General features: G+C 32.9%; 2 protein-coding genes and 1 long non-coding RNA gene across 6 annotated transcripts in view; 1 reads left to right on the top strand and 2 right to left on the bottom strand.

Moving 5' to 3' along the window:
* Positions 1-2,566: 2,566 nt before the first annotated feature.
* Positions 2,567-4,278, bottom strand: LOC129240595 (uncharacterized). The gene is made up of 3 exons (XM_054876500.1): positions 3,948-4,278; positions 3,715-3,887; positions 2,567-3,658 (listed from the first exon to the last, which is right to left on the bottom strand). Exons 1-3 carry the CDS (start codon positions 4,152-4,154, stop codon positions 3,127-3,129), a joined length of 912 nt encoding a protein of 303 aa, XP_054732475.1. The 5' UTR covers positions 4,155-4,278; the 3' UTR covers positions 2,567-3,126.
* Positions 4,279-14,979: 10,701 nt separating this feature from the next.
* Positions 14,980-17,490, bottom strand: LOC129240596 (uncharacterized). The gene is made up of 3 exons (XR_008582087.1): positions 17,396-17,490; positions 15,144-15,417; positions 14,980-15,087 (listed from the first exon to the last, which is right to left on the bottom strand). It is a non-coding gene; the product is annotated as an uncharacterized LOC129240596 (long non-coding RNA).
* A 3,129-nt stretch (positions 17,491-20,619) lies between these two features.
* Positions 20,620-22,185, top strand: part of LOC129240593 (cell adhesion molecule Dscam2) — a 172,515-nt gene continuing 170,949 nt past the window's right edge. For all 4 annotated transcript variants that reach the window (XM_054876497.1, XM_054876498.1, XM_054876496.1 and 1 more), the window contains exon 1: positions 20,620-20,979. The gene's annotated coding sequence lies outside the window, so the exon portion shown is untranslated. The remainder of the gene's footprint in view (positions 20,980-22,185) is intronic.

The following is a 22,185-nucleotide window of genomic DNA, read 5'->3' as shown; positions in this document are numbered from 1 at the left end:
CAACTTTTCAGTGCCATTTTGTTGTTTCTACTCTACGCATCGACGGTTTTGATGCTTGGTATCGTTGTCTTCTTGTAAAATTCAAGGTTTCCTCATTCTTCGAAACATCTTCACAACTGACAGTAATAATACTTTCTGATAAATTTTATTCATCAAAACTGGGTTAAAATTGCAGCTAAACACAAATAAACAGCCAAATTCTTTTTCGAAGAAACAGCCCCAAACATGAACCTTAACTGGATGCTTAACAGTTTTTTGAAGTTGTCGATTTACTTCAGTGTCCCAGGACCGACGTATGCAACTATTCGCCCAAAAGGGTGATTCATCCATGAATATTACATTTGACCAATCACGTTGTGAATTTGCCTCAGTCCATGCAAGTCTTATTTCAAATTTTGACAACGAGAGCAGCGGTTTTTTGAATGTGCTCCGGAATTTGAGTTCTTCTGCACGTAAACGTTCTCGAATAGTGTCTTGTGGATACATTAACATCCCTTTGTGAAGTTTTTGAGAGTATAAAATTTCCAATGCAAAAAAGAGAGTTGTAAATTATTGTAGGTTACATATTCTTTTCTTAATATTATTGTTAAAAGTATTGCTATGCCCTTCGAGGACAAACTGTTGCTAGATATCGATTTGGATGGCCAAAAAGCAGAAGATAGCATTGAAGCATTTTCCCAATAATTGAATGTTTAAAAAGTTATAACCTCTAGCAAGTTCATTCCCCAATATCGATACAACATGTATTCTTCTAGGTACTGTTACATAATACGAATGCCAATACTAATTATAATTTTTTTACTGTGGATTTAATGGATTGTTTCTATGTAATTATCATTATTATTGTACAGGGAATTATTATCAATAGCATTTAACATGCTGATTTCATTTTTATCCGTTCTTATTCTTCTTGATTATCTCTGCTCTTAGCGTAATTAATAGTTATATCAAATGCATTTAATTTTATAATCCATCTTTAGAGACATTTATTTTCTTTGAGCTTTTTCAGAAATACCCTTTAAGCACGCTTATTTCCCTTAAATACAAACACCAAAAAGGAACAAGATTCACTTATAGACAATCTTCATTGATTGAACATTTGGATGAAAGCATTTTTGTAACAAATAATACTTTATATTTTATTAAAACCCTATTAATTAAATATCGTAAATATTAATGGACACCGTTGCATAGATGTTTTTTGAAAACTGAATTCTCTAGTATGTATATTGAACTAGCATTTTAGTATTTCAATTGTGCAAAAAAGGGTTTAGAGTTTGACCGAAAAATTTAAATGACTCCAAAATTTTTGGCTTGAAGATTTTTTAGAAACGCAGCGAAAATAACGCGAAAAATTTAATGGGACACCTAAAAAAAATAAGAATTAAGGGAGAATTTTTGATGACTAAAAATTTAAATTTTTATGCTATATATGGATTTATAATAAAGTTTTATACCTTACTCAACAGCCCGTTAGAAACAGAATAAAGTAAGAGTAATTAATTTGAAATTTTGTATAATTTTACTAATAATATATTTTGTTGTGAAATAATATCTGGAAAATCCCATATAAATCGATGCATCGATACATCTCCGATGCATCGAAATATGTCAATGTAAATTCTAATGCCCAAAAACCCAGTCAACCAAAAGTGAAAAATGTTTGCAATACTATTTACGGGGCGAATTTATTGAAGGTGACTTCGGTATGCATGTATTTTGATTTTGATGGTTTCAAATACGACCTTAAAAAACGTGTTTTTTTTTTTTGGGTAGTAAAGTGTTCTATAGGGCCCTAAATGTTGGGAGTTTGATAGTTATAAATGATTAACGTAGGGTATACTTCGATGGGGTGGCGGGTAACACGACTCCGACTTTTTTTATTAAGGTAACTATTATATCATATATACATATATTATTAATTACACCAATTATGATCGACAAATTGCCACTTCAAAATTAAATCCTAAATTCTAAATAAAAATAATTATATAATTTGTTATCAAAAACAAAATCCGGATTTTGTAAAAGTTCAATACTTTTGCATTTAGGAATCTGTAACTATTCATCACCACTTAAATGAATCTATAGTCATTTTAGAAGTATTCAATACACAAATATAAATTTATATGTCCTTCTTCGAAAAACTTTCTTACTACCATAAAAATTCAAAGACGATGGAAAGTTTTCATAATATTGATGATTCTTTTCCCTTAAATACCCAAAATATTTGACAACTTTTTTTATTTATCTAATATTTTTTCACATGTGTGAATAAAATAATTTTAAGCGAAATTTAGAATTTCTAATAATTATTAATTGGTATTATTTAAGAGTATTAGAATCCAATAGAATTTAGAGCTACACTTCTATTCTCTGCAATTTTACAAAAATTAATTTAAACCAACAATATATTTGAGGATAACATTTCGAAACTCCCCTTTTCCATAACTGCACATTTTAATTTAAATTCCTTTGAATTTTTGAACACCATGTTTTTATTTAGATCTGTGTAATTAAAAAATTATATTCAATTTAAAATTGACTTCAAAATATGCTCATATAAACTGGCTTGAAGCTCAGAGATCCGCCTATTTCCTTGCATGTACTTCCTTACCACCAACATGAATTTAGGGAAAGGTTTTTAATGAACTTCTCTTAGTAGAATGGGAATACATTTTTCCCACGACGTTCTCGTATCATTCAAAATAATATTATTTGTAGGCCTGATTTTATTAATAATTATGAACGCTTGTACATGTATTCAAACTTCGGTACAAATCATTTCACATCCATTTACATAATTTATACAGATCAAACTTAACGTAAAAAACAATCTATAGTTCGCAGATTAAAGGGTTATTAATTAAATACATTCATATAATTGAAACATGAATAATTCAAGATTTACAATAAGTGTAACATGCCAACGACAAATCTTTCGTATTTTATTTTAAAGAAATCAATGGGAGTTTAATCAGAATTTAATACAAAAAAAAGTTCTATTCTAAAAAACACAAAAGTAGCAAATTCACCAAAGTTCTTCATAATTGCACAATATGGAAATTTGACAGAAATTAATTCGTTTACTTTTACGTATAAGTATTTATCTTAATTGAAACTACTTTAACGAAATTGACATTGGCTCTTAAAATGTGCCACTCGAGCATTTAGCCGACTTTTATCATCCGTATTAAAATCAACTGGAGTCAGCGTCGAAGGAATTAGTGGGGCCAGAGCGAGCGAATAGTTAGACTGTCTTGTACTACAAGCGTCCCCAGCTAACGGGGTAGTAGCACTATCGTTGCTTGAATTTATGCTCTCATGGCGTAAAGCACTTGGAGTTGCTAAGCCCGTTTCCTCATTGCTAGTATCCCACACGACTATAGCATTTCTACCAAATTTTGAGATAGTGCGTAAAAGCTCACGTCGGGCATGTACCGCTTCCTCATTGCATTTAAAAATTATCTGATATTCAAAACAGCCCGGGAAGATTTCGCGTCCAATTAACTTATCAAAAGTAATCAGGTTGCGTAGCTTTTCATAAACGCTTTCCGGTGACATACGATACGTTTTTTTAAGTAAAAGTTTTGAAGAGTTACGAGACTGCCGAACCCGAATCATAGGTAGTGAATTTTGTCGAAAAAGTTCCGGTAAGCTACGAAAGTCCTACTTTAGAAATTAGAAATAGGTAAATCCACAAGTTCTATTTACCGAATAATAGCCGTCTTCATGAGTGTTGGATTTAAATATTGAAGATAAGCGAAGCCTCGAGAGTCTCCTGAAAAATTCACCTTATACCTCAGTATATAAAGCTCACCAAGAAGAGCAGCGATTTCCGCGATAGATTCAGCCCTAATCTCCGGCGGTATGCCACTAAGAAAAATCTGAAAAAAAAATAAAACATTAAAGGAAACCAATTAATTGTGGAGTTTATATAGCATCACTTCTCCTGCGCATGCGTTTAGTTGTATTTGCAGAGACTCATGTATAGATCTCAAACTTTTAAGATATTTAGTTCCATTTTCCTGATAAGATTCGTAATGCGTGGAAGGGAATTCAAAAGGTGAACGCGAGTACTGAATTAAAGATTGGTGCTGTTGGCGTGGTAATGCATTTGACTGTTGTGGCTGTTCTTTAAAATATAATTCCATTTTGAACACTACACTTTTACACTACAAATACATAAACCTAGCGTGGGTTCCCAGGAATTGACGCGGCGTATGTATTTGACGCGACGTATTGCCCGCTTAAGCTTTTATTCGCGAATCTCAGTTGGCGTTTCAAAGGCAGTAGCGCATAGAAAATTCTGAGAAGCGTATAAAAATCGTTTGGCGGGCATATTTTGTATTTACATATAAACATATGTATTCACATGTTTATCAGCCTGCATGCTTTGATATATGTGCATATACAGTACCGTGCAAAACTCTTTAATATGTATATGCCAATTTTTGTATGTTATATGTAATAGAGCTAAGTAACATATTATATTATATTTATCATTTGCTTTCCTTATAAATATGGATTAAGAATTGGTTCATATATTTTTTAAAGAGCCTAATGAATAAAGTAGTTATCAATTTGAGTTCTCTCGGCTTAAGGACGTTATATTCAACTTCATATTCGATAATATTTTCATACCTACATTTACATACATATGTATCTATATAAATACATATGTATGTAAGGATGTACATACATACTTTTAATTCTGGTCTTAATGCAAAAGTATGTTGAAGGTTTCGTTGGTGTGAGAAAAGTAGGCAAATGTTTGCATTATACTTTATAACAAATTGTTAAAATATTTATTTAGCTCATGGAAACAATAGTGACTATAGTAAAAAAATAGGCTTCTGAAGCACTTCTGGTAATGGTTTGTAACAACAATTCCATAAGCCTTAATTTCGTAGAATTCTAACTCTTTTCAGTACTCGTTGATATTTTAAACTTCTTTTAACGACAAGAGTAAGATCGACTGTAGAAAATCTAGTTGTTTTCGGGAGAGGATCTTTGTACACACGGTGGAGAGGGATAATAAGGTGCATGTATCAGCAAAATATGGTCAGATAAATCAATGCATATTCTCGCTAAGTGCGCTTTAAAGTTCCTTTGAGTAATATCAGCAGCTATCATAGTCGTTTGATATCAAACGAGGTTTCAGACAGGGTGACTCCCTATCGCGTGACTTCTTAATCTTGATGCAGCATGAATCCTTTCAACATAACAACTGATGAAGCCTACAAATTTTAAATTGCTGATTTCAGAACCTTTTAAAAGGAAATATTGCAATTAAGTAAGAGCTACATATGTACGTAAGGTTCACACTCACCAAATTATTAAAAGTTGTGTATGGTTTGATTGAAAAAAAAAAAATAAAAATAGAAGCTAACCTTCAGTCATATGAAAAAAATTTGATTATTATGCACAACACTGTATATGTAAATTTTTATGTATGTATAATATGTACTTATGTTGGAAGCCATAATATTCTCTATACATATACATTTGTATGCATATGTATGTATATATACTAGGTATGCAAATTTATTAGAACTCCTATTTCTTTAACATTTCAAAATTTTCCAAAACGGAGCGAAGTAGAAAGAAAGAAGAGAAATACACAGTAGTGGAGCATAAAATAGAGCCGTTTTAAGCTCAAATTTTTAATGCACTTAAATTCTGAATGGACTTGTATTCATTCACCTAGTCGCGTTCTTTCGAAATGTGAACTTAAAATGATAATAAAAAACAGAAATAGTTTTGGAATGAATTTACATTATTATAATCGGGTACATAATTTCAAGGCATTTATTTTTTGAAAATGATATCTGGCATATGTAAATACATACATACATATAAATATGTCCGCCGCGGCCGCGAGTTACATGGTCCATTCGATCAGTCCAATGTTTGACTAGTTTTTCCAATAAATGGTCCGTATGGTGTCAATGGTGGTTTGAATATTGCAATAAATCGATTGCTCAGTCCATAGCAGTTATATTTTCTTCAAGCTTTAGGCCAGACTCCATCCCTAAGTCATTGAGTTGTTTGAGCCAGAACACGTTTTTTCGTAATATGCACTGTGTAAGTTTGTGCGGGAGTCTACTGCTGTTGTATTTATAGATAGTTTTCCAAATATATTTCATATGTAGTTCTAACGAATATAAGTAGCTATCTTCTACGTTAATTTCTAGCGTTATTGCATAATTCGGGTTGAAGTCAGGTAATTTGAAAATTCTTTTAATAAAAAAACGCTGAAGTTTATTTACTTCTTCGAACAGCGTATAACCCCAGATTTGAGCGGCGTATGTTTGTATGGCTCTGCACACAGCCTGAAACAGCTTCCATTTGGCTTTGTATGAGATGTATGGCTTAGCTAAGAAATCGTTCCATGTACTATTAAAGATAGCTTTTGCTGATTTATTTCTGGCTTGCACATGTTTGGCAAACGTCATTTTGGATGTTAGAATGACACCAAGATATTTATATTCTGCTACCACTTTTATTTCCTCACCTTTGTACCACCATTTTTCTGCCTTGGCTAGTTGACCACCTTTTCTAAAGACCATCATCTCAGATTTCATTAAATTTACTTCCATGTTCCACTCAGCGCAATATATTTTTAGTTTTTTAATCATAGATTGCATGACGTTAGGATTATCAGCTAAGAGAACAATATCATCAGCATATAGAAGAAGGCATACATTTATTCCCTCAATCAGTAGACCACCTTTCAAACAGTCATGTAGATCATTCAGGTATAATGTGAAGAACAAAGGTGATGACGGACAACCTTGTTTCACCCCTGTACCGTTTACAAAGTAATCTGATACTTCCCTTCCTGTCCTTTATGTTATTACTTACTCAGTGGATGAAGTCAATTGAGACTTGAGAGTTGAGAACTTTGAAATTAATTTCAGATGAACTTGTACATTTAAATGCTTTTACAGATTCGTTATGAACGAATAAATTTGTGTAATTGAATTATATATGTATGTACATATGACATTAATGTCTGTAACACCGCATTTTAGTTGAAAGTAAATAAGTTTTTTGTCTTTTTAATGGCGTTATAATACTAAAATTAATAATATTTTGACATTGAGAACAGAACCTGTGAAAAGCATTGGGTATACTTACTATCCAGAGCTTAAATAAAAAAAGCGTAAATAAAAACATCGTTAAGAAATTGTGTTTCAGAAATAATAATCAATCTAGGGCAGTTTTTGGGTCGCGACTTTGTCTAACACAAGCCAATGTTTGCCACAAGGAGAAGTCTTAAATAAATATGGAGATCGGGGACGACACCAACGAATTAATTTAATTGTCTAAGCTCAAGGAATGCTGCTGTATCGCACTGTGCAATTAAAAGTCTTAAATTCATCATTAAACGCGTGTAGCAAATATAAATCTTTTTATATATATTTGGAACATTCAGCTTAGACCTCTTCGCATATTTCTATATATGTATAGCTACGGACAGAGAAATTGCGCACTTCCCCATAATAGCATATAATGATGATTCTTTTACTTTCTATTCTTTTATTTCATTATCATCAACAAAAAAAAAACACGCAAAATAAATGAAAGTTCAATATCTACAGTTATCAGATTTTGAACTGGGACACTGGATATTTTGGACACTGAAATGGCGTACTTTTATCGATCTGCAAGAAAAACAGAAATTAGTTCTTTTGAATTGGTTAAACTTGTTTCTTAAATCTTTACCTGATTAGTATTTTGTTGAGTATCCATTATTTCTCAAAACTGTTTCACACCTGCGAGGTAAACTTTCTAGTATCTTTTGGCGTCTCTCCAGAGAAATAGGACTCCACGTTTCCTGTACTCCTTGCCATAGTAAATTGACATTTTAAAATTAGCCTTAATATCGTTCCATAAATTTCCAATGGAGTTATGGTCGAGGTTTTGCCAGAACTGCCTTTTAAAAGCCAATTTTTCACCACTTTTGCTATATGGAATCGTTATCATGTAAGTATAACCAGTTTAGTGGCATTTACTCAGAGGAATATGGCTCCACCGCGTTTTTGAGAATATCAATTTAAGCTTTTTTTGTTGACACGCCCATACAATTTATTTTTATTGAGATGTTTTCGCTCATGTCCACTTGATATATTCATGTTGTATGCCTCACTTATTTTCAGCATCATCGCTCGAGAGGACTTGAAACGTAAGTTTTCTTAATGATGGCCTTGTCCTGCTGAATTGTAGCCTTTTGCGCAGGTGTCTTTCGAATTTTCTTTTAAGCATATTTTTGTCTGCTAATTAACTTAACTAATGATTGAAATACTTGTAGAACCAGGGGCGGATCGTGACATTGTGGGGCCCTGGGCTAATGTTACTCGGGGGCCCTGTTTTCTATGGTGATGCAGTATATAGTTATCAGAAAAAAATAAAACATTAAACATATAAAACATTTATTTATCAAAACAAATATGACAATAAAGAATATTAAATTACAAATCAATCTTTCTGCATTTTCGTGCAGCGAATTCCATTATTTGCTCATCAACTGCTAAATCCTTTGTTAGATCACAATTTATCGAAAGAAGAGATAAATGATAAATCGATCGTTCGACACTGTTGTCCTATACTTATTTTCAATATATGACATCCTGGAGAAAGAGCGCTCCGCTTCGCAGCTGGTGATGGGCAACGTCAAAAAAATTTTTAAGATGGTGTAACAATTAGGAAATACACCAACAAGTTCCCTTTCATAGATAAGCTTATAAATTTCACTGCAAGAGGTGTAGCAGTCTGATTTAGATTGTAGTAAATATGATTTTAATTGAACGCATTCATTTACTAAATTTTCATCTACGTCATCTGAATAATATTTTACAATATTGCGCACACTTTCCAGATCCACGCTTTCCTGGTTTTTATTCTGCAAATCCATTAAAAAATTTAATTTTTTGCTGTTTGTCTCATAGACTTGACCCCTTTCATTTAAATCCATAATCAGCTTATCCAATGCAACGTTTAGCGTGTCTCTTTTAAATTTTTCTGCGCCGCCCACTGAGACTTTAGCAGTAGACTTATCGGCAAATTTTGAAGTAATTTGTCTCTTGTAAACGTCGTTGTAATTTTTTCCACACTAGTACTTAATTTTTTAGCTTTCCCTTCGTACTCTTTTAGCTTCTAATCCGAATGCTGTCGTATGTTGTACACGAACTTTTTAACGAAACAATTAATTTAGTGCCTTCGCAAATATTTAAGCCCGGGCTCTGTATTTTTTTATTTACTACATGAAACCTCTCCAAAATTTCTTCGCAAAATGTGATCAAAATTGCAAATGAGAGTTTCGCCAGTTTATTAAATAAACTTCGTGCCTCTTTTCTGAAATCAGCTTTCTCATCCTCATTTTCGCTAAAAGTTTTTAAAATTTTCATAATTTCAGAATAATGATTTCTTAAAGCTTTGACAGCCTCATAATGACAAGACCATCTGGTTTGGCTTAAACTTTTTAAGGTAAATTTTAGTTGCATTTCACGATGTAACAATTTCCACCTGTGGGTTGAAGATGAAAAGAAAACATATATTTTTTGCACCACTCCAAAAAAATTTACAATTTCGGTTGCAACTTTAACACATTCTTCACCAACTAGGTTAAGGGAATGTGCAGCACATGGTACATAATCCGCACTTTAGTTTTTTGTTTAGTTAATGCTTGGACACCTTTGTACTGACCCGACATATTGGCTGCGTTGTCATAAGACTGTCCCCTACAGTTATCCAGTACCAGCCCATTTTTTTCTAAAAAGTGTTGTAGAATATTAAATAATGTAAACCAGTATGACTACTAATTTTGATGAATGAGACACATCTCTCGTACACATGTCCCTGAAAACAGTATCGTAATACAATAGCAAGCTGGTCATTGTGAGACAGATCTGGAGTTGAATCCATCACAATTGAGTAATACTTCGTGTCGTCGTTTTTTATTTGATTTATAATTTAATTCACTATCTGTTTGCCCATAATATCAATAACTTCCTCATATACTGTTTTTGATAAGTACGATATTGTTGGTTTCGGTCGCAGCTCTCGTTGTTCAATATGTTCCCGAATGAATGGGTCAAATTCTGCCAATAGATCCAGAGCTCCCATGAAATTACCATTATGTGGTGTACCAAATACTTCTTCGGAACCTCTAAATGCTAATCCTCTTATACTCAAAAATTTTATCACTGCAATAACCCGTTTCATGACATTATGATAGTACTCTGTTTCTTTCTTTGATTGATCCTGGAGCTGCTTATCTACAACAGACTTATTTTCTTTTCGTGGCAGCCAAGCTAACATAGAAAGTTTATGTTCATTAGAATTTTCGTGATTTTCTAAAGACGTTCCTATGTGTTTCCAATCAGAAAATCCCGTTGTATATTGCGAAAGTGTTTTAGAAAAAAGTTTGCAAGTCGAACAAAAAATAGTCTCAAGGCTGGGTGAATAACAGAACCAAGGTCGTTCTAGTACTTGGCCGTTTTTCATTTTCTTAATGAAATATCTATCTGAGAATAATCTATTTTGATCTTTATATTTTTTTGTTGAAGCTGGATATTTATTTTCTGGATCTTTATTTTGAAGATCTGTTATTTCATGAGAGAGGATGGGATTACCGAGGTAATTATTTAGTAACACTGGCCACGATCCCACGTCAAGATATTTCCCAAACTCAAAGTTAACGTTTTCTGAATTTCGTTCAGTCTCAATATAAGCTTCCTTATGTTGAGCATTAATATCGTTTCCAGTGGGATCAGAGGGTTGTTGGTAGTCAGATAATTGTTCATTTGCATCACTAATATTTTTTTTTGATGTTGGGGATCCTTACTCTCTGTAGATATGTTCTCTTTGGATAAGGTTCCTTCCTTTTCGCTTGATAATAGATTTTTATATCTTTCATTTTTATGTTCTATTTTAAAAAAAGTATGTAGTTTTGCACATTTACTTTTTTCTTTTTCTCGGCTAAACTGTAATTTTCGTTTTTCGGCTCCACTTTTATATTTCCTTGTAGACATTGATATGATTTTGGTATTCTAAAAATAATCAAAGAACAGAATTAACCTATAATCGTTGAGATAATCGAATAGGTACTAATATTTTGTACAAGTAACGCAATTTATTAGAAAAAACATCCGAATAAATTTTTGAGTGGATGAACCCGACCGCTGAATGAGGAATAATTTTCTTAACAACTCCTGTCGATTTGTTTGGTTGAAGCCACCGGTAAACTTAATTTGTTGAAACCGATTGGCGCTACCGATTATTTCACAAATCATAAATCGCCAGCTTCTACTGATTTTTGGTTCCATGTAGAGCTGGCCATAATTCGAATTCCCATCCACCCTTACAGAAATTAAAGAGAACACTTATAACTAGATTTACTTACGCAATTACGATGCAGTTGCCTTTGCTTTGTTCTGAATATTCCATGGAGCTTCATTGTCTCTTTTCAAAATTCGAGACGTATTATCGCACCAAAACTTTTTTATGCACTATACTTTTTTTAAGTTATATAGTAACTTTATTAGAACCACACAGCCAGTTTTTGTTTATTTTTGCACTTCGAAGACAAGCATGAACTAAATTCTTGATCTACGGGGAGTCCCCAAAATATACGCAAAATACACCGTCTATAGACAAGCGAAGTGGCAGGTGAATTACCAATTCGTTTCATGGGCGCGCACACGAGTTGATCGATTTTAGTTGCAAACGTACGATTTTTTTTCGTTGCAAGTAACGTTCGCACACGTGTGCAAACAAAACAACATATATAAAGTCAAGTATCAATGTTTATGTCAGCGCAGGATCAGCACTGTCAAAAAGGGTGAGTACTTAATTAGTTGGCACTTAACCGTTTAAACGGTTCTGGCCGTCTAGTGTTTTTAGTAGAAAACTAATATGAGTGTGGTAGTAAAATATCAGTGCGTCTTGTAGGACATTCGTATTTTATTTTTATTGGTGGCTGGGGGCCCTTTGCAACCACGGGGCCCTGGGCTGAAGCCCAAAAAGCCATTAGGTAGATCCGCCACTGTGTAGAACTGCGCTATGTCGCTTTTCAACACAATAAATGAATTTCGAGTGAATCGTGGCGAAAAGAAACATTAAAAAAGTTAACGAGACTTATTGTCCGATATTAGAGAGAAGTGATTCACAGCATAACATTGGCACAAAAATATGTATGTACGAATATCAGTTAACCAGATAATCAGTTAATCTTCTAAGAAACAATAATTCGTATAGAGGACACTATACGTGCTCTATTTCTCTGTTCATATACATATGTATGTATATGTAAGGATAAAGATAAATATAAAGTACAGAAAGATAAATATAAAGAATTCTTCAAAATGTGTTGCGCGATTAACTTCGATTTACAACGAATCACTTTGATGCTTTCGTTTTATCATTCAGTTCAAAATGTTTGATTTATTCGGACTTCAACTTGGGTGTTCAGGAATTGTCTGAAATATTTTGGGTAATACGTCAGATAGTTTATAATGTTATAAATCGAGCGAAAAAAGAGGGTAGATTAGAGCAAAAGCGTGCAGATGGGTCTCAAACTACTCGTAAAATTACTGGACGTGCAGAACGTTGATGATCCGAAAATTGGATCAAAACCCGATAATTTCCTTGAGAACACTTGAAAAGGAGCTTAACGAGGAGCGTGGTATTAGTGTGTTGTTATAAATACTAGGGGTGGGATTATTTTCGAATAATATTCGAATAAACATTATTCGAATAAAACGAATAATACTATTCGTTTCAAATAATTCGAATAGTTCATTATTCGAATACCTTACTATTCGAATATCTCACTATTCGAATAGTTTACTATTATACCTCACTATTCGAATACCTTACTATTCGAATACCTTACTATTCGAATACCTCACTATATATTCATTAACATCAGGGAGAAAATGCTTTTAAAAATATAAAAATTACATTGGCGCTTCTCATGGTGCATGCACTTGTACATAAACCGATTAGTAGTCCGCTAATCTAAATAAATATTTACCGAAAATATTCGAATAGTGAAGTATTCGAATAGTAAGGTATTCGAATAGTAAGGTATTCGAATAGTGAGGTATTCGAATAGCATTATTCGAATAAACGAATAAAAAATTCGAATAAATATTATTCGAATTACGAATACCTCTCGAATAAAAGATTTTATTATTCGAATAATTTTTATTCGAATAGTCCCACCCCTAATAAATACACAAGCCCAGAGTCCACACATAAACGTGATTGAAAATGTGTGGGCCTTTTTGAAGAAAAGAGTCCATAAAAGACATCCAGGAATGCAGCAGCATTAAAAACTGCAATAATGGCAGAATATACCGAACGTATAGTATACGACATAAATTTTTTCATTCCATGAAAAAGCGTCTGTTATTGAAGCTAACGGTTATCATACGAAATATTAAATTAATAAAAATATTACGTATTCACATTATGCATTGTAATGAAGTTAATTAAAGTATTAAAGTTTGTATGTACTGTGAATAAATATGAATTAGTACAAAAAAGAAGTCAATGATAAATAAAGAGTGCTAATTTTTGCTAATGAAGTCGAAAAATTGAGATTATTTTCTATTTCAAAAGACATTCTTGACAAACTGTATTCACATACAATATCATAGGTAAATATTAAACAATGCTTATGGAATGTCAAGAAAACAATTCGTTTATATACATACATATATACGTACTTATAATAATCGCATGCGTCGAAAATCATATTTAAACTTAAAAAAATATGTAAGGGAGGTAGGGATTTCACCAGTGGCGGATCCAGGATTTCATAAAGGGGGGGTCCGGGGTATTTTAGAAGGGTGTTTTTATTAAAAATCAATTTCGTGAATAAAATATGGCATTATTCGCGCTGCATGTCGTGACTAGCCGATGAAAAAACTAATAGCTCTAGATATCTTGTAAAAAAAATTCTAAAAATAGTAAAGGACTTTGATTCAAAATTACAAGAATAATTGGCGGTTTTTATACATCGTGGGACACCTTCATAAATAATTACGCCTATTTAAGATACAATATATTATAACATATGTTGGAGCCAACTTGCAATTCAACCATGTATAGTTTAAGTACGAAAAAAATATCAACCCTGTTTGTAACTTCTTTACTTCTTCTTCTTGTATTAATGCTTACTGTGACTCAATTCACTCCAATAAAGTTCTTCAAACGAAACGGTCGTGTTTATATATAATATTATATATTTAATTGCGCTTTTCTCTAACAACATGTGTTGCTATATAACGGCAAGAAAGTTACCATGAAAGAGCTGTTGCTAAAAAACTAACATCAGATTTGTAATCATCGACACCAATGTCGAACATACATAGTTTTCTAAGAATCTGTTGCGCCATTAAAGAGGGCGTTAAGAAAATGAATTTGCATGTCTAAAAGTCTTAAATTCAAAATAGTATAACTTTTTTTCATTCATCCTAGAAGTCTTTTAAAAAATGGATTTTAAAGCTACAGAGTATTACTTTGCGATTCCGTTGTGAAAAATAAAAAAAAAATTTACCTTACTCAAAAAAAAATTCATAAAGATGTCCAAAATCGGCATTTCTTGACTATTTAACCACAAATTGCCAAAAGTCCTGACGTGCTGGAGCATTTTCAAGATCAAATTCGTTTTCAGCACAAAAAAAACTTCAAGAGACACTCGTAGCTGTTTTAGAAATTGGACAAAAATGAAATTACGCAGGCCTGTGTAATTATTCAAAATTTTGAATTGCGTCCGTCGTATTATAATTGTTTTTATTATAAAATAAGTTAAAACTGGAAGAAAAATCTAATAAACTGCTAATGCATATAAAAAAATATTGTTTTTTTAACTTGATTCATACAGAATTGAAACATAAAATTTTAGAGCATGATTCCAATGGGGGGGGTCCGGACCCGAAAACCCCCCCCCCGTGGATCCGCCACTGGATTTCACGTAAATATATACTTTTGTTGTTAGAAAACGATTGCATATATAACTTCTTAGATTGTCTTAGGCGGTTATTGTTCGAAACTATAGATACATCATTCCGTCTGAAAAAGTAAAAATATTAGTGTAAAAGAAAAAATATTAAGTGTTAAATTCTTACAAAAATTTTGTAATAAAATTCGTTGTTATTGGAACTTGCGGAATCTCCCGAAAGCAAACATTCACCAGTAGGAGCCAGCATGTGGATATGCGGCATACGACGACCACCACGGTGTAACTGCATATGAGGTGTAGTATGGCTCAACGTATGTGGGAGCTGCTAAGGCGACTGATGGTGCAGCAATGGCAGTCACAGGAACGGTGTAAGTGCTAGGTATTATCCATTGGGGCTTTCCGGCGGCGATAGTGACAAGAGCAAAAAAGCAAATCATTAACTGAAAATGTAGAAATAAGAAAATATTTCTTGAATTATATTTAATAAACGACTTATATTTTTACACTTTCTATACATGAACAAATTCCATCAAGTCATATAATAAAAACCTCAAATCAAGCTGAGACTGTACAAGGTGATATCAGCCGCAGTTAGTTTGTTTCTTTCTATCGCCTAAGCATTGGTACTATATGTGAACTCGAAATGAAATTACGAAAAGAGGCTGGTCTAGTACTAGCAGGTCCGTAGAGAGTATATCCGGGCCCCGGGGGAAAATTGCAAATGCGGGCCCTTTCCAATTATGTCTAATTCATATAATTCGAATTACTCTCGAGTCCGGGCCCCTCTGAGAACTCCGGGTCCAGGATAAAAAGTCCGAGTGCATTTTTGCAAAACCTGCTCATTAAAACTGTAGTTCAACTGTAAGATACACATCACAAATTGGAAGATATGATAATAAGATTTTGATAATATGTATCCTAATATATGTATGTATATGTATATACATATACATTCATACGGGGGCAGATACACTGCTTTTTCGCAGAATCGTCAGGATATTCGAATACGTAGCTATGTAGTTTGCAGAGCATAATTTAAGGTCTCTGTTAAAAAATACATCTAAAGTCATAAGTCTACGCTCCTTAGTGAGTAGTTGTAAAAGTAAAATAAAAAAAGTTTTTAAATTTTTGTAAATAATATTTTTTCTTTTAAATGCGTAATTCATTTTAGATCACACTATTTAACAAATAACTAATAGATTTTATTTGATATGCAAATATGATAAACTCCAAAAGTCTACGCCCCTTTGTGAAAAATTTGTGCACGTGCACGTTTCAAGGCCTCTTTGATTATAATTTGGTGTTCCGTTTTATTTCTTTCCAGAAGCGCCCAAAAGTGTTCAATAAGGTTTAAATCTGGCTATTGTGGAGGTGTCGGCAGTATTTTGGGAACATTTTAGAGATGCTATGACTTTACTATAAAAGCCGCTTGCTTGTTGTTGTAGTTGTTTTGTTGAAAGCAGTTAATCTCAACGCCTTGCTTTTAAATTGTCCCACGCCAGCAGCTGACATACAACTCACACCATGTTTCACTGTTCGTAATAAATTTTCTTAATTAAAACTTGCTCTCATCCGAAGAAACAACATTTTTCAAAATTCTGGAGGCTTGTGTACATACATATATGGACATTTACGAAAGCAACGCGGTTTCGCCTATTTATTAGGGAAATAACTGGCTTCTTCCTAGCAACTCTTCATTGATAGCCGGCTTATCTTATAACTCTTCTGACAGTTGAAACCCTAATTCATATATTTTTCAAACTTATTTGTTATTTCATCTTTCACCTTTGAAGCAGTTACCTTTGCACCTTCCTTCACAAGCTTTATAATATTGCCCTATAGTATGATATAATAATATTTATAATATAATATATAAATTTACAAGGACGCCCTACACTTTTAAGTTGTAACTGCGATATTTTCGAAGTTCTAAATTACTGTCCGAACTGATATCTATGCCCTGCCTGCTATTCTTCCCATTTGTTGATAGTTTTGACCTTCTTTCCACAATTTTATTATGACTTTCCTCTCTCGTCCATTGTAAGCTCTTCGCAGATTTTAATAGTTTATTAAATAAAAAAATCGTCCTAACATCACAAAAGGTGAATCATCATAGAATTAGTGTACACTTTTGATATTCGCCGTACTACGTATTACGTTAGATTTTCATTCACAAATAGTATTTAAAAATAGGAGGAAGGTATAATTATGAACCGTAGTGTATGTGATTTGTAGAAAAGTGGGAAACTGCACTGCGTTTCATTTCTCTCCATTTTGTTATTTTTTTCTGATATTGTCGAAGACTATCCAAGACGGCTTATTCCCCTTTTCCATAATGCACTCATTAGAGTATATTTAAAATATTTTTTTCACTACTTCAGATTTTTTAGGGTATTCACTGTATTCTGACGTACTTACAAATTTTAACATTTTTGTGTTTTTTCGGCCGTTTCTTATCTTAACTGCCGCTGCCAACTTTTCAATGTTGTTGAATGGAGGATGTAAGTACTTTTGAAAACTTTAACAGCAAACAATACTTGTTTTATACATGCGACCGCCCCGTTCGCAATTTAGAAAAATGTACACTATTAATGTTTGATCACTTACAAATTCTACTAGTGTACTATACATTTATCGATAGTGTAAATATTTGTCTTGCCTACAAAAGGATATTGTAAATTAGCAAATGGAATACAAAAAATCGTAAAAGTATTGTACGAGTATATACAGAATGTGAGGCCTCTTGTTTGCCAGGCACGTCCATACACACGATCGTACAATGAGCAATTTGACAGATTTGGACACCGCATAGCACGTCGCAGGCATTATTAATTTATATTTTATTTATATGCCAGTATGTATGTATGTATACGAACAAATCCGAATTCGGGTATATAACTGATGTTATGTACATATGTATAATATATGTACCTGCATATACTCATACATATTACATATCTAACTGTCAGTAAGTGTCAAAATAATTTAAAATATGTTTTTTCACAGTTCTTTTATGAATATTATCATGGTTTTTCATTTATTGTAATATTCGTCGAGAATAAAATTTTTTCAGTTGATTTTTTTTTATTTTATGTTCTCAAAAAATCGTTGTCGTTAATCTTAGGATTAATTAAAATATCCACAAAAACAAAGAGGAGAAAAAGTGGAAAAAGTCGTTTTGACGATCCAATTGTGATGAATACCCACTCAGAACATGTTCTCGAATCAAATGGACCAATATTTATTAAAACCAGGTATTACAGTTTAAGAAAAACAGTTTAAAGTATTTTATAGTGATATCTTAAAACTATTATCTCTCAATGCAGCTGTTGGGAACTTGAGCAATTTTGACATGTTCCATGTGCACTCATAGCGTGAACTCAATAATGTCAAAGATATCGAACTATCATTTACTTGGCGGCTCTAGTAACCGAATGAGTTGATGCCTAGCTACCGGGTATGAAACACCAATTATAGGGTATGAATCACCCCTCCATAGGCAACGGCAAACTCTGACAATATCTCCGTGCTGCGTTTTGTAAAAGTTCCTCATAAAAAAATCATTTGCCGTCTACATACTCATTTATAACCATCTAAAGTTAAATAAATAAATATAATTTGTGGAAGGCACGAACAATCGTTGCTATTTTCTGAGATGAAGATATTCACATGGCTTATGACATACTTTTTTAAGGAGGGATACCATGAAAATACATATGGTTCATACAACGCTCCTGAAGGTTGTATGGCTGCGGAGATATAAATTTAGATGGTTTATACTAAATGTGCAAAGGATAATCAGTGTTACAAAGAATATCATAACACTAACAGCGTTTTCCTTTCTTGTACTAAAATCACATTTATTCTGCGCTTCCTCAGGGCTGAACAATTTTCGTGTTTTTTTCAGTAAATTCATAGGACACAGAATTACCTTTACAAAACGTGACGAGATGCGTTGCCCATCTAATTTTAATTTATCTGTGCAGACATGCTCGTCAAAATATTTATTCGAAAGTTTTATTTTTTACAAATTTACAATTTACAATTTAAGTAAATCGTGCAATTTTATTATATTCAATACATAATTTGTAGAAACAACATTTTGTTGTATAGCTACATTTTCGTAATGTTACCTTATAGGTAGGTAGGTAGGTAGGTGAAATGGTTGAAGTACTACTCTGGCACTCCCAAGTAGCACTAAAGCGCCATTTTCGTACCATTGTGAGTCCTCCAATAGGAAGATATCTATAGTCAGCTAGGGCTGTTGATATAATGGGAAGATTGGTGAAATTTTGGTTTATGTTGCCATATAATGAGGTTTTTGTTTTTGTTTTTAATAAAAGGAAACGCTAATAATACATGGGTTAGAGTTTGCGCTAAAGATAGGACTTCTTGCTTCATCTTAACATGTAGTGAAATGAATTTTTAATCTTTTTTTATGAATACTAAGCTAAAACAAAGAAACGCTGTGGGTTTTTTGGAATAGGGACACAAGGTACATATTTTTGTTAGGTTTTTTCAGAAAACTCCTGTAAACCAAAGAAATTTAAAGCATCTATATCTACCGGAATATGCAATGGCAAACCTCCGAGTCTATTTCTGCCATGAAAAAGCTCTTCATAAAAAATATCCGCCGTTCGGAGTCCGCTTGAAACTGTAGGTCCCTCCATTTATGGAACAACATCAAGACGCACGCCACAATTAGAAGGAGGAGCTCGGCCAAACACCTAAAAAGGGTGTACGGGTGTATCTTCTGGTATACAAAGAAATGGAAAAATCGTGTTTTTCTATAAACAAAAACTTTCTCTCAAGGTGCAACTGCCCTTTATAAATCCTCGAACCAATATACATACGTATATTCTAAATGAAGGTGTTATAGGCCTGGGGCAATGGGTCCGTCGCGGCAACGAATTTGTCTGAGGCCATTGTGACAGGCCTATTATTTATACATAAGTGAGTTTGTTCCCAGTTTTATGAAGAAATAAAAGGAAGTAAACTAAACTGGTCTAAAATGAACGGCTAGTAACTCATATAATATCTTTCCTTGAAAGAAAATCCACTCAAAGAGAACAGCATCCAACAGACGAATATACCCAAAGTTTACTTGAACATCCTGAATGACAAGTGCTCATTGTGCCCACCACAACATAAAATCAGTTGCTGTTCGTAGCTGGCCGAGTTCGGTTGTGCCTGGAAATAATTCAGTAGAATAAAGTTGGGAGCACGAAACTAGAGAAAGGATAACAAAATATTACCGGAGTGAATGTAAAAAGAGAATAAGAGTGAGTGAGTTTGCGCACATCCCACAATTTTTTGAAAATATGTAACAAGTGAGAGCAGCAGTGAATGACAAAAGTGCAATGAGGAAGTGAAAATGCACGAGTGTTTGCATATACATACATATTTTATGTATTATACTACTACTATCGATGAATCCTACTACAGCGATATATACGCTTGTATTAATACAATGAGCAGTGTAGTGATAGCGACAACTTCTAAGTATTTATGAAATCAGAAAGAAAAAAGCGCATGTAGCACTCACTCATATATGCATAGTTCATAAAAAGGACGGAGGTTCGCCTGAAAATTATTGCTAGTGGTAAAGAGTTGAAAAAAAATAAGTAAAAAAAAAAAACAAAAATACATTAAAGGCCGACGCTCCAGCATCAACGCGAAAGGTAACGAGTGAGAATAATAGACAAAAGTTGAGGTGTTCATATTCGTATTGTCTAGTGTGTTATATACAAATATCGCAGTAGAATGTAATCCAGAGTATTTAAAAAAGGACATTTAGTATTAAACTGTTTTGAAAAAAAAAAATCAGTATTATTATCATAATAAATTGGAAGTGTATGCAAAATAGGCCCAGTGCTTATTGTATATTTAATGTGGTGGATTATATGATAAAATTTACATTAAAATACCTAACACAGTGAGGATAAATGTGTACGCAAATGAGCGGATGCCGACCATGCAAAGAAGGTTTCCTATGAAAATTGGTTAGTAAATTGTGCGATGCTTAATTATTTCCATGATAAAATACATTATTTTGTTGATCTTACTCGTATAAGCGTTTTTTAGCAATTTGTACCAAATTAAGATTTCGCTAAATTAAAATACGAAATGGCTTCTGTCCAGACGTAGTATGCAAAATATGATTGTTTTAATAGACAACTGACGTTTAATTTTAAAGAACCTTGTAGTAATGTAATTAATACATTTCATACTAGTTTAACGTTTTAAGCAGCGATATACAAATTTTTCACCGGCTCATTGTAAACTCTCGTATAACTAATATTCAATTTACATGTGAGCACATATAGATGCGTATCCTGCATTGGGATTTTATGAATGCGTACGAAATTTGTTTTTCTATTATATCTTTAGACTTTAGGTTGTAGAGGTACTTAAGAAGTCATTAAATCTTTTCAATTATATCAACTGGAGGAGCTAAGAAAAACAGAAAAAGTAACAGAAAAGGTATACATAATAAGAGTTCTTGATCCTACAAAATAACATATTTTGTTTCGACTACTTCTATTGTAATAATTTTACATATATATTCTGTAGTTCTTAAAATAAACGCTTTTATTACTTCTTCATGTAGTGACCAGAAAAGTAATTTCCAGAGGTTCTTTTCAATGTACGCTGTGACTGTATAATTTTCAAAATACGGCGGAGGCGGCGGAGAACCTTTTGAATGTTTCGGTGTAATATCCTGTTTTCACAATACCAATTTTTTAAGCCTGTATAATTTTTTTATTCATAAGCTGGTATTAGAATCTTACTACAAGTTGAAAGTTAAATAAGTTATTGGAAGGAATTGAATTTAAAAATATGCTCATAAAACGAGCTGTGCAAAACAAAAACTAAAATTCCTTAGTGCAATTCTTACTGAATTACATGCAATCAGATAAGTTTGGTTCCGAACTAAGATTTTCGATATTGATATCAAGCATTTCGACGACTTTAATACTGATTGGGTAGACTATTAATTTCATTTTCCTTGCGGTGATAAAATCACTATTTCGGGAGTTTTAGCAGCAACAAAAATCCATAACGAATAGAGACAGTGGTGATACTTTTTAAAAGATTTTGCAATTTGATTGGGATGTGTAGACAGTTTAGTTTTATATCTTGACATATTTTGCATTATTTCTGCTTTCACTGTGAAATTTACAGGTCTTTGCGGCTGCCACCATTTA

The sequence above is a fragment of the Anastrepha obliqua genome, chromosome 3 (assembly GCF_027943255.1).
Source record: "Anastrepha obliqua isolate idAnaObli1 chromosome 3, idAnaObli1_1.0, whole genome shotgun sequence".
Lineage (NCBI taxonomy): Eukaryota > Metazoa > Arthropoda > Insecta > Diptera > Tephritidae > Anastrepha > Anastrepha obliqua.
The sequence above is the reverse complement of the archived record's forward strand: the minus strand, read 5'-3'. Positions and strand labels throughout refer to the sequence as shown.

What these genes read in the sequence shown, in the direction of transcription:
- LOC129240595 (XM_054876500.1), bottom strand. Translation starts at nt 4,154, where the DNA reads ATGGAATTATATTTTAAAGAACAGCCACAACAGTCAAATGCATTACCA. An exon ending in TAAACGCATGCGCAGGAGAA is followed by an intron (nt 3,888 to 3,947) that starts GTGATGCTATAT and finishes TTTTTTTTTCAG; the next exon opens with ATTTTTCTTAGTGGCATACC. An exon ending in ATGAAGACGGCTATTATTCG is followed by an intron (nt 3,659 to 3,714) that starts GTAAATAGAACT and finishes GGACTTTCGTAG; the next exon opens with CTTACCGGAACTTTTTCGAC.